Source organism: Pseudochaenichthys georgianus, chromosome 13, assembly GCF_902827115.2.
Source record: "Pseudochaenichthys georgianus chromosome 13, fPseGeo1.2, whole genome shotgun sequence".
NCBI classification, from domain to species: Eukaryota; Metazoa; Chordata; class Actinopteri; order Perciformes; family Channichthyidae; genus Pseudochaenichthys; species Pseudochaenichthys georgianus.
The window spans coordinates 11182366-11196368 of NC_047515.1; the positions used below are offsets into that span (position 1 = coordinate 11182366).

Genomic DNA, 14003 nt, shown 5'->3' on the forward strand with positions numbered 1-14003 from the left:
CTTCAGTCTACAGTGCATTTAAAAACAACAATTCCCTCATCAGGGGGATAGGAATACATGTAACTTAATCCAAATCACCTGATATTTATCGAGGCAAAAGTCAAAATGCCCGTGTTGGTAAAGGAAAATCAGGGATTACCGAAGTCATAAGGGATCCATCATCTCCATTAGGAAGCATGAATGTCTTCAAAATTGTACAGAAATAGATCTTTTAGTTTTTGAGACATCAATTAAAAAATGTCAAGCTTCTGGATGGTGCTAGCAGCTAGGTGAACGGGATCCCCTAATGTATCATAATTTCTAGGAATGTCTAGGAACTTGATGACAAATGGACATGTGAGTGATGTGACCTGCAGTTGGCACTAAAAGACAAGTCACATTATCTGTAAATACATTCCTGGGACCATGAATGTCTGTATACAATGTCATGCCAATCAATTAAAATGTGTAATGAGTAAGATTTGAGTCTGGACCAAAGTGAAGGAACATCCAAACCAGCATCGCCATCATAGTTTGAAACTACACTTACAACATGTATGCATAATGCAACATTTTATTTTATTGTTAAGATGGTACGAGTTGAGCAGTATCTTTCTCGTTAACCACAACCACACAGCAGCTTTTCCTCATCATGTCCACTCAACCAGTCGAACTGCAGCCTTCCGTACTGAGTCTTCCCGCTGAGATTGGAAGTGAAGAAGCTCTGCTGGGAGTTCATTGGGATCACATAGTGGTCCTTAAAGTATGCAGGCTCTCGGGTGTCTTTCATCTGAACCTTTTGCACCACCCTCTGATGTGCTGCTGCCTGGCCTGGCTGCAGTGATGGGATGATTGTAGCAGGTTGGCTGGCATTGGAAGGCTTGACCGTATGCTCTTTAGCGGCCAACCTTGCTCCCTGTGGAGAAGAGAAACCTTGGAGAGCAATACGTTGGTACAGGGTCTTCCTCCATTCCGGCTTGGAAATGTTGCCTTTTTGTTTTTTGTTGGGAAGGTTAGTTTGTTCAAATTGTAGAGATAGATCAGAGAAGAGTTGGTCGCTGGGGCCTTCAAGACAGCTAACGCTTGGGGGATGAGTTGGAATAGTGGACATCTTAGACCAAAATTCAGGACGGCGATACAGTCCCCCAGTATTAGTCTGAACTGGGGAGTCGGTACCCTTGGAAGCAGAAAGTCGTTCAGTTTTTGTGGAATATTTTCCAGGGTGTGACAAGTTTTTGTTGCCATACTTGGACTTCTTGAAGAGTTCTAAGGCCTTTCGATCAAGGTGCACTACGTCTCTGACGTTTTTACACCTGCTGGTCAATGGGCGAAAGCTTTCATCTCTGATTGGTGGACATTCAGGAGACCCAAGTTCTGGTTGTGGTCGAGGATCCTCTAGTGTTGGTGGGGTAGGCTTCAGTGGATGAGGAGTCAAGTTTTGAGGTTCGGTAGGTGGTTTGTTCAAGGTTATCCTGGGTTCTGTAAGTATGGAAAGGTACATGCAACACAAAGAATGTGAAATTATAAGAGTGGTCATCTCAATACTGTAAGAAGCAATGGGCATCAGGCAAGAACGTTTTCCGAGTCCTTTCCTAAACATATATTTTGCCGACCTTTTTCTGCAAGGTTTGCTTATACAAGTGTCTCATGTTAGACTCAGCACAACTATACCTTTAACACCTCTGTTCTTGCATGAGGCCCAATGTCTTCACGCATCAAATTAATACGCTATGTTCTCTTGAAGACAGTAACCTTGCTTTGAGATGACAGCAACTGGAGACACCACAGGACTCATCAAGGAAGGTCTTGGAAGCTTCAGGGTTTCAGTTGGTCCTTCAAACAATCTTAAATGAAGTTACATGATATTTAGGACAAAAATGTTCCTAAATATATAGGTCCTAAAATTAATTGTTGTGTTAACTTCAAGTTATCAAGAGGGTTGCGAAATTATTTTCTTACCCTAGTAGATTAATTGCTTTTATATAGGCTACTTATGTATTGTGAAAACATGCCAAAATAACCATCTAGGGTGGTTTGTTCAAGGTTATCCTGCTGGGTTATGTAAGTATGGAAGGGTACATGCAACACAAATAATGTACAATTATAAGAGTGGTGATCTAAATACTGTAAGAAGCAATGGGCATCAGGCAAGAACAGTTTCGGATTCCTTTCCTAAACATATCTTCTTTTTCTGCAAGGTTTTCTTGTACAAGTGTCCCATGTTAGACTCAGCACAAATATACCTCTATGAGTCTACAGTAGTTCTAACGTCACCGTGAGACCATGGCTGTTGTGGATTACATTAGCTTTGATAGTATTTGGTCATAATTCAAAGTACTGGAAAGATACAACATGTGCTCATCATAGTGAATTACAATTTTTCCCTGTTGTGAACAAGAAAATTGGTTCCAAATTACATGACAATTCATCTCAAATGTAGCTAACATCTTGGTGGTGCATGAGGTTTACCAAAGCTAATCAGTCAGTTTGCTAGCCATGATGCACATCACACTAACAAACACAACAACAACAACAACAACAACAACAACAACAACTGTACTTTACATTTGAGTTGAATTCTGTAACATTTACAAACTCCAATATATTTTCACATTGGGTTTTTATAATTTTCAACTTGAATCAGGTTGTCAGAGTTAATCATGGTCTGGTTTGATTTGGATCTCCCTTAAATCACATGGACTTCCCGCTTAACATCACCTCTGTTCTTGCATCATGTCTTCACGCATCGAATGAATACAGTATGTTCTCTTGCAGACAGTAACCTTGCTTTGAGATGACAGCTACTGGAGACACCACAGCACTTTCTGCAGACACCACAGGACACATCACGGAAGGTTCTGGAAGCTTCAGGGCTTCTGTTGGTCCTTAAAACAATTAAGTTAAATTCAGGTACATTTAGGACAAAAAGGTTCCTAAATATATAGGTCCTTAAACTGATTTTCTGTTTACTTCAAATAATCAAGAGGGTTGTTGAAATGTCTTTCTTATCCTAGTAGTTCATTGCTATAGACTACTTATGTATTGTTAAAACATGCCAACATATTAGCATACATTGCTAGTACCTTTGGAAATGAAGCTGGATGTTTTCTCTCTGAAGGGCACGGAAACATATTGGAGGGGAGCTGTGATGGTCTCTTGAAGCTTGAAGTCTTCTCGTTTCTCTCCCAGTTGTTTAGGTCCATTGTCATGACAGGTTAGCCTAGAAAAAAAAGTTTACGTAGAGCTGTCTTTTCTAAATTGCATCAGAAATAGCAATCATAATTTATTGTAACACTTACAGGATTTTCTCCACAGTCTTTCTTGAATTGTATGTTGAACGAACTTCTTGCCTCTGAGGCTCAACATTCATTTGTCCTTCATCAGATGTTATCTGCTGGTTCTGCAGAGTAGTCAGGATGTCGTAGGAGGGCTTCAGAAGGTCAAAGCCATCTTTCTTGTATTTTTCTTCCCTTTCTTTATTCTCATACGCCCTTTCGTGTCTCTCCACCTTGCCTTTCTCATTTTTCTTATCTTCCTTTTCTTTCCCGCGCTGTTTCACATCATCTGTCTTTATTTCCTCTTCCTCTTCCTCTTTCTCTTCCTCTTCCTCTTCCTCTTCATCGTCTGCCAACCAGAACACTCTTGTGCTCTCATCCTCCTCATCATTTGTTGTGCAGTGCTGAAGACTATCAAAGATATCATCCAAATAGCCCGTAATGTTAATAGCCTTTCCATTCCTACTCCAGCTCCGGATCACAGAGTTGGGGATGTATCCATCTGGAGCTATGGGCCACTGCAGAGGCTCCATGTTCACATCAAAAGTTTGAGACATAATGTGATATCTGGCCCTCTTCACATGCTTAGCACTTAACTTAACTACTGGAAGAGACACAAAATTACCACAATGACATCAAAAATTACTACAAAAAGACAAAGATAGCTGTTTCCGGTCTTCGGTGCTGAGGCTAAGCTAAACGGCTGCTAGTTCCAGCTTTACATTTAACAAACCAACATGAGGGTGGTATATGTGCTCTCGTTTAATTATTGTGAGTAAAAAGATTACGTTTATTTTTTTTAATGTACTATTGGGTTAATGAAAGGATTTCAAATTAGCCACATCCTACTTCTGCGCTACCTTCCTTTGAATAAGAAACACATATAAATACCAGAAGCTTATCATATCAGCCAAAAACAATATGTGTAACTCACCAGGATGACCTTCTTTCTCCTTGTTGTTCTTAAACTACTTCTGAGCAGGTGCTTTCTGCAGTTTTGTATTACCTGCTGTCAGCTTAGCTTAACTGGAAAGCGCCCCCTTAACTTCTGCTGTGATCGATTCATTGTTCAAATGTAAACATTGCAATTGGAATTTTAACAACTCATCTACGAAATGGAACTGACAACAGGGTTACCATTCCAAAGATAGAAACAGGGCTTTCTAGAACAATATTGTTAATTCCCGAACTGAGGCAATTTAACTGTATGAAATGGGGCTTCCCTGCTCACGTACCACTCTCTCTTTTCTTTCTTAAAATACTTAAACACTCCAATTGACTAGGAAAATAAAAATAGTATTTCCATGCACCTCCAGTATACTACACCCCAGAAAAAAAGAAAAGCCAGATGCATTTTACATAAGAACGGCATTACTTAAAGGTGGGGTAGGTAATTCACTTCAGAAACACTTTTTGTTATAGTCCATGGAATGCTCTTAACATCCCGATAGCAATGAATATTGCTTTGACAATAAATACATACAAATTTCATCTGTGGAAGCCGTAGTACTGTAAAAAGCACGACCAATCATTTTAGCCGGCCAGGCTAAAATAACTGGTTGGCCTACCTGCCTGTCAGCCATCCATCTCGTGCACAAACTTATCTCGTGCCCTCATTGGTCATGTGCGCTAGCCTTTCGTGTGTGTTGAAGGAAGGGGCAGATTTTTTTCGGCCGCGTAGTTTCAAATTCTAGCGCACTCGAGCTGGTTTCTCCATTCTTACCAACCCTACCTTTAAGTGGATGATTCAAAGCCTTCTCCTGGCTACCCATTGCAGCGAGACATACTAAATTATATATTTACTGGTCTTAACCTGTTAAGCTCTGAGCCGGTTTTTCAGGTCTCAGGCTCGAAAATGACATTCCCAGAACAAATGATTATATCTTCACTTCTAAAAGGGGTAAATTAATAATCTTTTTTCTCAAAGCAATTATAAACCTGTGAGTTGGATGTAGAAAAGTCAGAATCAATATAGATGTTTTTATTTTAAAGTAAATTCAGATTGAACATAGTAAAAAAATGTGAATTATAGTGTCCGTCCAAAAAAGAAAACATTACTTATAGTGAAAACCACCCTTGAATGATGGGATAGTAGACTAAAAGCTTTAGAAATCCAAACTATAACATATAATAAGTACCCTGTATCAATATTGATGCAAAACAAGTGACATTTGACCTTTTTAGAGAGATTTAGAAAAAACCCCACTTCAGGGGTCATTTGGGTGTATTTGCCATATCGCTGGCCCCCCTCGGTAGATTTTGATGATTGACACCTCTTTTGAACCGTTAGAGCCAATAGAATCCTAAATCCATCTAAACATTACCAATGGTGAATGAGCGCAGCATGCCCAAAACCGGAAGCTGGGTTGTAGCTCTCACACACTCTATATGAAATCTCAGTTTTTTACAAAAATGTTATGATGGATTATCAGTAATCATTTCAAAGTGACACAGACACATTGGATTAACCTTCAGCAGCGTTTCTATGCGTTTTAATGCCATTGAACACCATTTTTGATCAGAAAACAGCAATGGTAAGACTATTTGCCGCTTTGGCTCCGTAAAGCTACGTTGTGTGTTGTTTGGGTTTGGCTTCGCTGCCCTGGGTTCTGGTCGCACAGTGATGATACTTATACCTCTAGAAGCTGTGGAATCTCAGCTTTAATTTGATATCTTGTTTGTGCAGATCCGATAAGTAATACAATATGTATACCGTGAGTTCTGTGGTAAGTGCGTCAGCATTTTTTCTAATTCAGAGGCTTGGTATTACCCTTGTGTTTCGTTTAGCTAAAAATTGTTCATATCGTCAGTTAGCTGAGTTTCCTCCCGTTAAGTGGGTATGACACATTAATAGGTTGTTAAATGTTAAGAAGCCCTGAGACACAGTTTCCCCCCAGGCGGGGGCTGCCGGGCTTAACAGGTTGGGTATACAGACACGTAAGCCTTACCTCACTATGTATTTAGTCATTAAAAGTTCAAAATAGGCATAGAAGAGGTGATCATTTGTACACAATTGGATGATTTTGGTAGAAAAGGAGTCAAGAATAATCTTGTTGGAACAACTAAACTTGAAGTGTATTTATTTTTAGGTTTGAACTATGGCTGTGGTGGAAATTCCACACTTAACCCAACCAATGCATCCAGTTGTCTTAAACTGAAACCCCCATCTTTTGGAAAACCCAATTCTTCCCACTTTTTTTAATTGTTTTAGACTATTGTTGTCTCTGTCAAATATTGTTTGCATTATTGAAGAGAAGACTGGTGCTGGACTAAGATCATCCTCAGACGCAGCTTTACTGTTATAACCACCCACTATCTCTCTGTAGTTATTTTGTCTCTTGTGAGATGAACAAAATCTGGTCCAGTTTTAACCAGATCCACCAGATAATAACAACCACTACATAATAACTAGACACGTCTGTCTAAAAAGAGTCCTCGGTAAAAAAAAACTTGATTCTTACACAGAAAAGCAATGTCATTTATAGAGATGAGACACAGGAAGGAAGGCAATCCACATTACAGTCCTAAATTGGGTGGGGGCAGACAGAAGGAGAAGCACAGCATGTTAATTCAAATTAACATCCATATGATAATTGCCTGACAATGGTCAGGGCGACTCCCTTCGGTCTGAGAACATTTCATAGCGAGGAAACGTTCATATTGAATCACTATAAATTCCCATCATAATGGCTTTAGAAGCAACTCATGTCATAGACAGGACACATCATTTTCAATTCTGAAAGATGATTTTTATTCTAAAAGGCAAAATAAATTTACCCTGAATTGAGATGTTTTCATCAACAAGGCTGTGATGACAACCGTCTCACAAACGTACTGATCCTTTAAAACAGCTTATTTTTCTGCACCAGGGGAAAGTCAGAACATCAGGAGACATCACTTTATTCCCAACAGGCACTCACAACAACACAGTCACTCAATTACTGGAACATGTCTTAAATGCAGTCAACACCTGAGATACCGAGCATAACAATTGTGCATGCTGTTAATATGTTTGCTTGTAACATCTGAATGAAAGGTTGATAAATAAATAAAAATGCAACTGGAAGACTTTTTTCCCCTAAAATATGATTATTTACAGCTACTCTGAATTTTGAAGAACATTTACCAAACTCAAACTTACAAAAGAAAAAATCGGAACAGAATGAAGCAGTTACCGTATGATTGTCAATAGTGCAGGTTGTGCTGTTATATAGTTACTGTTCCTTTTACATACAATACATTAATGACAGAAGACACTGCTGTACTGGATGTGCTACCAAAATAGGCGATTCCCTGATGAAGACGTGAAGCCAGCACTGATATGTTTTCCCTCACTGAAGAAGGGCAAGCAGCGGTGTGAATGAACGGTGAATATGCTGCTGGGATCTGTACACAGAAGCAGGGATTTTACTGTATGATATTACACTCTCTTTACAGTCTCATTCAATTTTGTGAACTAAGCACATACTCAAACTAAAGTTGTGCAAACTTTCAGTTACATTGGAGGCACATTTGTTTGTTGTTATTGTTTGTTTAGTGGGGTTTAAATACTGCCAAGTCAAAATGGTTTACAGTATCCTAAGTAAAAAGCAAGTGCTACGAGGTTTAGCATCTGAGATACTGTACAGTATGTTGGAACTAATGCTGCTGTCAGATGGTACTCATGAGCTTGTGCTTATGACATGGGTGTACACAATATATTTGTTGTTAAAGATGTTAAGTCGAAAACAACGTGTCAAGCTACCATGGCTAACATTTTAGTAAGCTAGCAAGCATGTAAGGTAATGCATTAAATGCAAATACATAATCATGACGTCAATAATTCACATCATCTCTTCACTTGAAGATGCTCACCACAATCCCTTTGGAAGGCAACATAAACATAATCATGCTAATGTTAGCATACCATGTTTAATTGTTATTGCATGATGACAGGCTAATAACACATGCTAAAACCTACATTATAAACACCACATGGTAAGCATGGTCACGCTGATTTTTAGCAAGACATACTTTGAACATTTAATTCAATTAATTTTAATGGATTTAATGTATAGGCTACTCGCTTACAGCTAATGTTTAATTTTAGTAAGCTAGGTTTAGTAAAGTCAACCAATTTGAGTTTTGAGTTATCCAGTTCATATTTAGGGAACCACAAAATGTGAAATACATATTTTATTGAGGGGAAATGGGCCTGCAAGATATAGTCTAAATTCAAGTGTAAATGAGAAAAAAACAGATAGCTAAAATTGCAGTGACATCAGTCTGATCATTTAGAATTGAATTAGCCTATAAGGCATGCTGATTTCGAGAGAGGCCTCAGTAATGTTAGCAAATTGAGACAATGAAATTAAGTTGGAGTTCAGAGATGACTTCTGCGACCAGGTTGTTTAAGAAGTAGCTCACCTATTTTTTTTATTAAAGAAAAAGGAAATAGTCGTCAGAAAACGGTTGATGACTTCAAAAATGGGAGGGAGGTAATGCGTTCCGCTCTTACATTCTCAACACAGTGACCTCCCCTGGGTGCAAGCAAAGCACGCAAACAAATAATTGGTCAATAGGCCTACTGCTCAAAATGAGATGCAATAACAAAATCTTGTCATGTTGCCTCAAGATTCTGCATTCATACAGTTATTTGTTTATAAAAACAACAAAAAAACTAAATTTTCAGGCATTTTTGTTTGTAATAAATTATTTTTCTTTACACAGGACAATATTATCTGTTATAAAATGTGCTTATTTCACAAAATGTTCTGAGACTGGGATGACAAAGTCAGCTGGTGTTCAGTGAGAGCTCTCCCACGCAGTGTAGCCAACACCCGTACTGCCAGACTAATTCAATCTCACTCTACCTGCAAAAATAAAAATGCAATACTGTAATTATTGTAAGTGGATTTAAATGAGTTAAATCATTGTTTAATCCAGCCTCAGAGTCAGAGCAGTCAGTTCGACAACTATTAATCGGCTGCGACTTTTCTTCATATTCAGGCATGAAGCTTTTTCATGGCTCACTGCTGAGCCACCAGCTCTGTGAAGAGGCGGGAAAAAGAAAGCTTCCAGTATTTGAGTGGCACTGGTCTGAAACTTGTTCCTGCAGTCAGTGGAGGGGAAGGAGCACAGTCTGATCAGGTGGGACAGAGTTCAGATCAGATGTCATTCTTGCATCAGTGTCTCCCTCCAGTCCAAGGAGTGGTTTGGTCCGTGTGTGAGGGGGAGGATGGGAGGGTCCACTAACTGCCAAACCCCTGTGTCTCCCTGCTCCTCACAGGAACAGAAGCCGAGGTAGGGGATCTAAGACCAAGAAGAAGATTTTAGAAGGATGTTTTTTTGTGATTACATTTTTTCATATGGTACACGTATTCTCAAATATGGCCATTTTGTGGGGCCACTTCTAATCTATATGATCCATATATTTCTACTTCTCTACATTTAATTTCTTACTTAGGGAATACTTTACCTCGAGTAAAGTACCTCTAGAAAGCTAAAGTTGCCCTGTCTGCTCATTTACATTTGAAATACACAGATATAATCAGCTTCTAAATGGTGATGTATTTTTCAAGAAAAATACATTGTTAGTTTAACAGTTGTTGATTGTATTGATTGATAGATAGGAAATGTCTAAAAGCAAAACATCTATTGAACAGACCTTTCGGACTACTTGGATGAAGTCCTTGGCGCTCTGTGGGCCGCGGCCCTGCAGCTGCCGTGTGCACGCCTCTAAGGAAGACGCGTGGGCTACAATCAGCACGTTGTTTCCTACGAGAGTGGAAACCCAGGCAGGATGGAACATCAGCAGTGGACAAACCCATGAGCATGCAAAACAATAAAGGATGAGGTTCCTCTCTTAGCAGGAGCTCTGCTGTGTTTCTCACCAGTGTTTCTGCAGTCTGACAGGATATCTTTGGTCACTTGGTAGCTCCGGCTCATGTAGGTCTCGTAAGGTTCGGACACACTGAGCTTGCTGACTGGGATCAGAGGTCTGCATTGAGACAAAAAGAGATTTTTACAAAACCACTGGTACATCAAAAAAACATTAATAAAAAAAATATATATAAATCTTGATTAACTTTGAATGGAAGTGCACTGTGGTTTGGGGTTGTTGTTTTCAGTTAAAAAGATCCAATTTAACAAACATACAGGTCAAAGCTATCTACAACTTCTGTTAGTGAACTGGCAGAATGGATAGAAAACACAGCAACATCTACTGCATGTTAAGCATGTAAACTGCACAAATAAACCGTACATTACCTTATCTACATCTTTTATTTTTGTATTTGAACCCAGGCGGGTAAAACTAAGACATGGGGTTCCAGCCTACCAGGTGATCTACTGCCAATCAATTGACAGGCAAACATTTAGGCATGACTTTGTAAAACTATGTGGGACGTTTTGCAGATGACACATTCTTCTACATGTCTAATGAACACAGCATTTGAACTGCACAAGGTGTGCCTTGTTTGTATCACCTGTAAGTTGTGTCCACACTGAAGTGGGCTGCAGCCAGGTCAGTGGGGGGGATCCACGCAGGCAGGGAGGTCCCAGAAACCCACTTGGTCCACTCAAAAAGCCCCGGTTCCACTCGCACCTTCAGCTTACCATCCTGCTGCAGACCTGCTCTCACACACACACACACACACACACACACACACACACCACACACACACACACACACACACACACACACACACACACACACACACACACACACACTCACACACACACACACACACACCACACACACACACACACACACACACACACACACACACACACACACACACACACACACACACACACACACACACACACACACACACACACACACACACACACACACACACACACACACACACACAGCTCTTTAGTTCATCGTCACATGAAAAAGGAAATCCAGGCAAACGTAACCTCTTCTCTCACCTTTCAGGATGTTCTGTGCGGTCTGAACACATCGCAGAGAAGGAGAACAGTACACAAAGTCGATCACTGTGTTACTCTCTAGCAGAGCCTCACCTGAGAAGAAGCACATATGAGTCACATTAAACAAACAGATGTCTTCCCCTGCCAAGGTGTAGTGCATCATTTCAAAAAGTCTTTTAGTGACGTACCCACAAGTCGAGCCTGTGTGGATCCGATCACAGTGATGGGAGCGTCCATGTCGTAATCTCTCTGCCCCCCCCACAGCGGCAAACTGGGAGGCATGTTCAGATTGGAGCGTACATATCTGCCTGCAGAACAACAGAGCACACATTCTCAACCGTAAAGCCATTTCCTAATGCAGTGAAAAGTAGAAATGTTTTTGACTTATTGTCTACCAGCAGCTTTTCACCTTTACTGTCGGAGCAGAGGGAGTGCCAGTGTTTTCCGAACACCACGTCCATCCTCTCCCCATGCCGACAGACGAAGAGCGTCCGCTTGGGCTGCCTAGAATGACTGCTACTTATCCGCAGAATCTGCAGGGATTAAAATGCATCAATACATTGCTTTGTACAAATATTTAGGCGTGATGTTTGACAGGTGGCAGTGAAGAGGCAGAGACTATGGCTGCAGCCACACGGAGACGATACAGGTCGTATCCGCTACAGTTCTCTATCATAGACGGTTCGGCCACAGGAGGCCGACAGGGAAACGTAGACACGATAACGATAACGGGTCCCAAGGTAGATCTGCAGACGCAACGCTCTGGGGGGCTAAACAGCTCCGTGATTACGACCTATATGATCATTTCCTGATAACGAAAATACTGACGGGCTGTCAGGAGAGGGGGAGGAAAGGAGAGACTCCGTATATCATTCTTATATTATTATATAGTCATTATTCATTTGTTTTAAAGCTCAATAAATAACAAAGAAGACCTTTGACCGGCACTTTTATAATTTTGTCTGGAAGATTTAAACTTTAATGGACATGTTGACTGGCGGAAAAAAAAAATCTGAAACTCTGCCGCACGGTTCCCTCGTCCCTTGGAAGAGGCGGAGAGGTGGGTGTTTTTCATCTGCTGGTGGACTACCGGGGAGGAGCACACGCTTGCCTCGGGGAGGGAGGAAAAGAGCCAGAGCCCTGCCTCTCCCCACCTCTGCTGCTAAATCCACCGCGGAGAATAAACAGAAGGGCAACCATGGTAACCATGCATGCTCGTGACGTCTTCTTCGCTGCTTTTGGTGTATTTTGTGGCGGAAGTACAGCGCCACTTACAGGACCGGCATATGTACTACAGCGTCTCCAGCGGGTCGAGCAGTCTCGTGTGGATGGACACGTTTCTGGTGCCGATTGCGTGTGGTGGACGGAAGACTTTTTTGATATCGAATTCGGTTTGTTTTTGTTACCGCCTCCGTGTGGCTAGGGTCTATAAATGTGGATATAGAGAGGGGTATGACATGCACTGTTACCACTCGGCTACCAAGGCACTTTTTGTCATAGGGGAACCATGAGGGTATTTTCTCTTGTCTGAAAGAAGCCCTTTCCTGTATTGTGTTCAATAGTTTTTTATGCATGTAAATGGTCGGCAAAGGCTAAAATCCGTGTGCTCCCCCCAGAGGGAGTTTCTCTCCCTCACCCTGCCTGAAACGCCGCCATTGGACTTCCATAACATAATGACATCACTATGTAACACTTGCGCTTCTATTGGCTAGTGCTCCAATGCATTGTACGTGATAGTCTAAGGGGCGGGACATCTCTAAGCTGTGTGAACAATCACAACCGAGCCGGCCGGCTAACCAATCAGAGCAGACTGGGCTCTGGTTTCAGACAGAGGGTGAAAAGAGGTGCTGCAGCACAGGCAGTATGAGAAAAATAAAAGAGCTTTTTGAACATTAAAGCATGGAGACATGTCCCAGTAGACGCAAAACATACAAATATGAACCTGAAAAAAATGGCATAATATGTCCAGGTTTTGCCAGGATCATCTTTTTTATATTCTTTTTTCATCTGTTCTGCCGTTAGGGGGAACATGAACAAAAACAGAACAATAACAGTTATGAAGGCTAACGTACCTGCATTGGATGACAGATGAGACTGAGGGTGGGGGTGTCTCCAGGACTGCTGTTCTCCATCCGTCGGCTGTCCAGCAGCCCGTCAAACATCCCTCTGTCCTTACTGCTCCTGTCACTTGGCCCACAGCTGAAGAAGGAATGGGAGCTGTGGGGGGAGAGCAATTCAATAATTGGCAATACCTTCCTCCATTAAAATAAATTGTTATACTTTCAGCAAATATAAGTTAAAAGGCAAGTTGTACATTTTAAGAGGGACCACAAATGATTCCCATTCGTTTTTAACTGGCTAACATTTGGATCTAAAAACACCTGCAAGATTAAGTTAGAATGGCTTATGATTGACTGGAAAATTGCACTTTTGATAAACAAATGATTTTATTTAATTTAATTGTTTCTTTACATCCCCAGATGAAATTAACAGTATTTTTCTTTGATATTATTATTTTTTTTTTTACTTTTTATATGGTTTAGGCATTTAGGACCATCTCCTGTGTCAGTGTGGCGTGCACTGCTCACCCGTGGAACACCCAGGTCTCGGACTCATCCGCCAGGCTGACATAGTTCTCAGGCAGCAGGCCGGACAGCCCTGAGCCCAGCGATGTCCCGTACACCCAGCCCTCGCTGGTACTGCTCTGATCCACCGGAGACATGAAGACAAAATCTCCAGGAACCAGCTCCAGCTCATCCTCGTTCTGAGGCGAGTAGGGGTACATTACCCGCAGCGTCTGCAGAGGAACTCATTAACTAACGTAGTGACATT

At 41.1% G+C, this 14003-nt stretch overlaps 2 protein-coding genes across 5 annotated transcripts in view; both read right to left on the minus strand.

Moving 5' to 3' along the window:
- Positions 1–535: 535 nt before the first annotated feature.
- Positions 536–4312, minus strand: LOC117457320 (pinin-like). Of its 4 annotated transcripts, none has more exons than XM_034097328.1 (6): positions 4189–4312; positions 3279–3855; positions 3063–3199; positions 2763–2864; positions 1732–1812; positions 536–1458 (listed from the first exon to the last, which is right to left on the minus strand). In XM_034097328.1, exons 2-6 carry the CDS (start codon positions 3809–3811, stop codon positions 599–601), a joined length of 1713 nt encoding a protein of 570 aa, XP_033953219.1. In that variant the 5' UTR covers positions 3812–3855; positions 4189–4312; the 3' UTR covers positions 536–598. The 4 variants fall into 4 exon arrangements, with proteins under 4 accessions (XP_033953219.1, XP_033953220.1, XP_033953218.1 ...); XM_034097329.1 differs by having other exon boundaries at positions 2763–2855; positions 3279–3858; XM_034097327.1 differs by having other exon boundaries at positions 3279–3858.
- A 2406-nt stretch (positions 4313–6718) lies between these two features.
- Positions 6719–14003, minus strand: part of ubash3bb (ubiquitin associated and SH3 domain containing Bb) — a 56288-nt gene continuing 49003 nt past the window's right edge. The window contains exons 6-14 of the mRNA XM_034097652.1: positions 13760–13968; positions 13244–13388; positions 11581–11704; positions 11360–11479; positions 11172–11264; positions 10721–10865; positions 10127–10233; positions 9901–10010; positions 6719–9545 (exon numbers count right to left, since the gene is read on the minus strand). Coding sequence (XP_033953543.1) covers positions 9408–9545; positions 9901–10010; positions 10127–10233; positions 10721–10865; positions 11172–11264; positions 11360–11479; positions 11581–11704; positions 13244–13388; positions 13760–13968 — 1191 coding nt within the window. The 3' untranslated portion in view covers positions 6719–9407. The remainder of the gene's footprint in view (positions 9546–9900; positions 10011–10126; positions 10234–10720; positions 10866–11171; positions 11265–11359; positions 11480–11580; positions 11705–13243; positions 13389–13759; positions 13969–14003) is intronic.

Bases quoted from the DNA above. Each gene is read 5' to 3' on its own strand.
- LOC117457320 (XM_034097328.1), bottom strand. From the start codon at position 3,811: ATGTCTCAAACTTTTGATGTGAACATGGAGCCTCTGCAGTGGCCCATA. The intron at 3,200-3,278 runs GTAAGTGTTACA...TTTTTTTTCTAG, and splicing joins AAGACTGTGGAGAAAATCCT to GCTAACCTGTCATGACAATG. The intron at 1,459-1,731 runs GTTACTGTCTTC...CCATACTTACAG, and splicing joins TGCTGTCATCTCAAAGCAAG to AACCCAGGATAACCTTGAAC.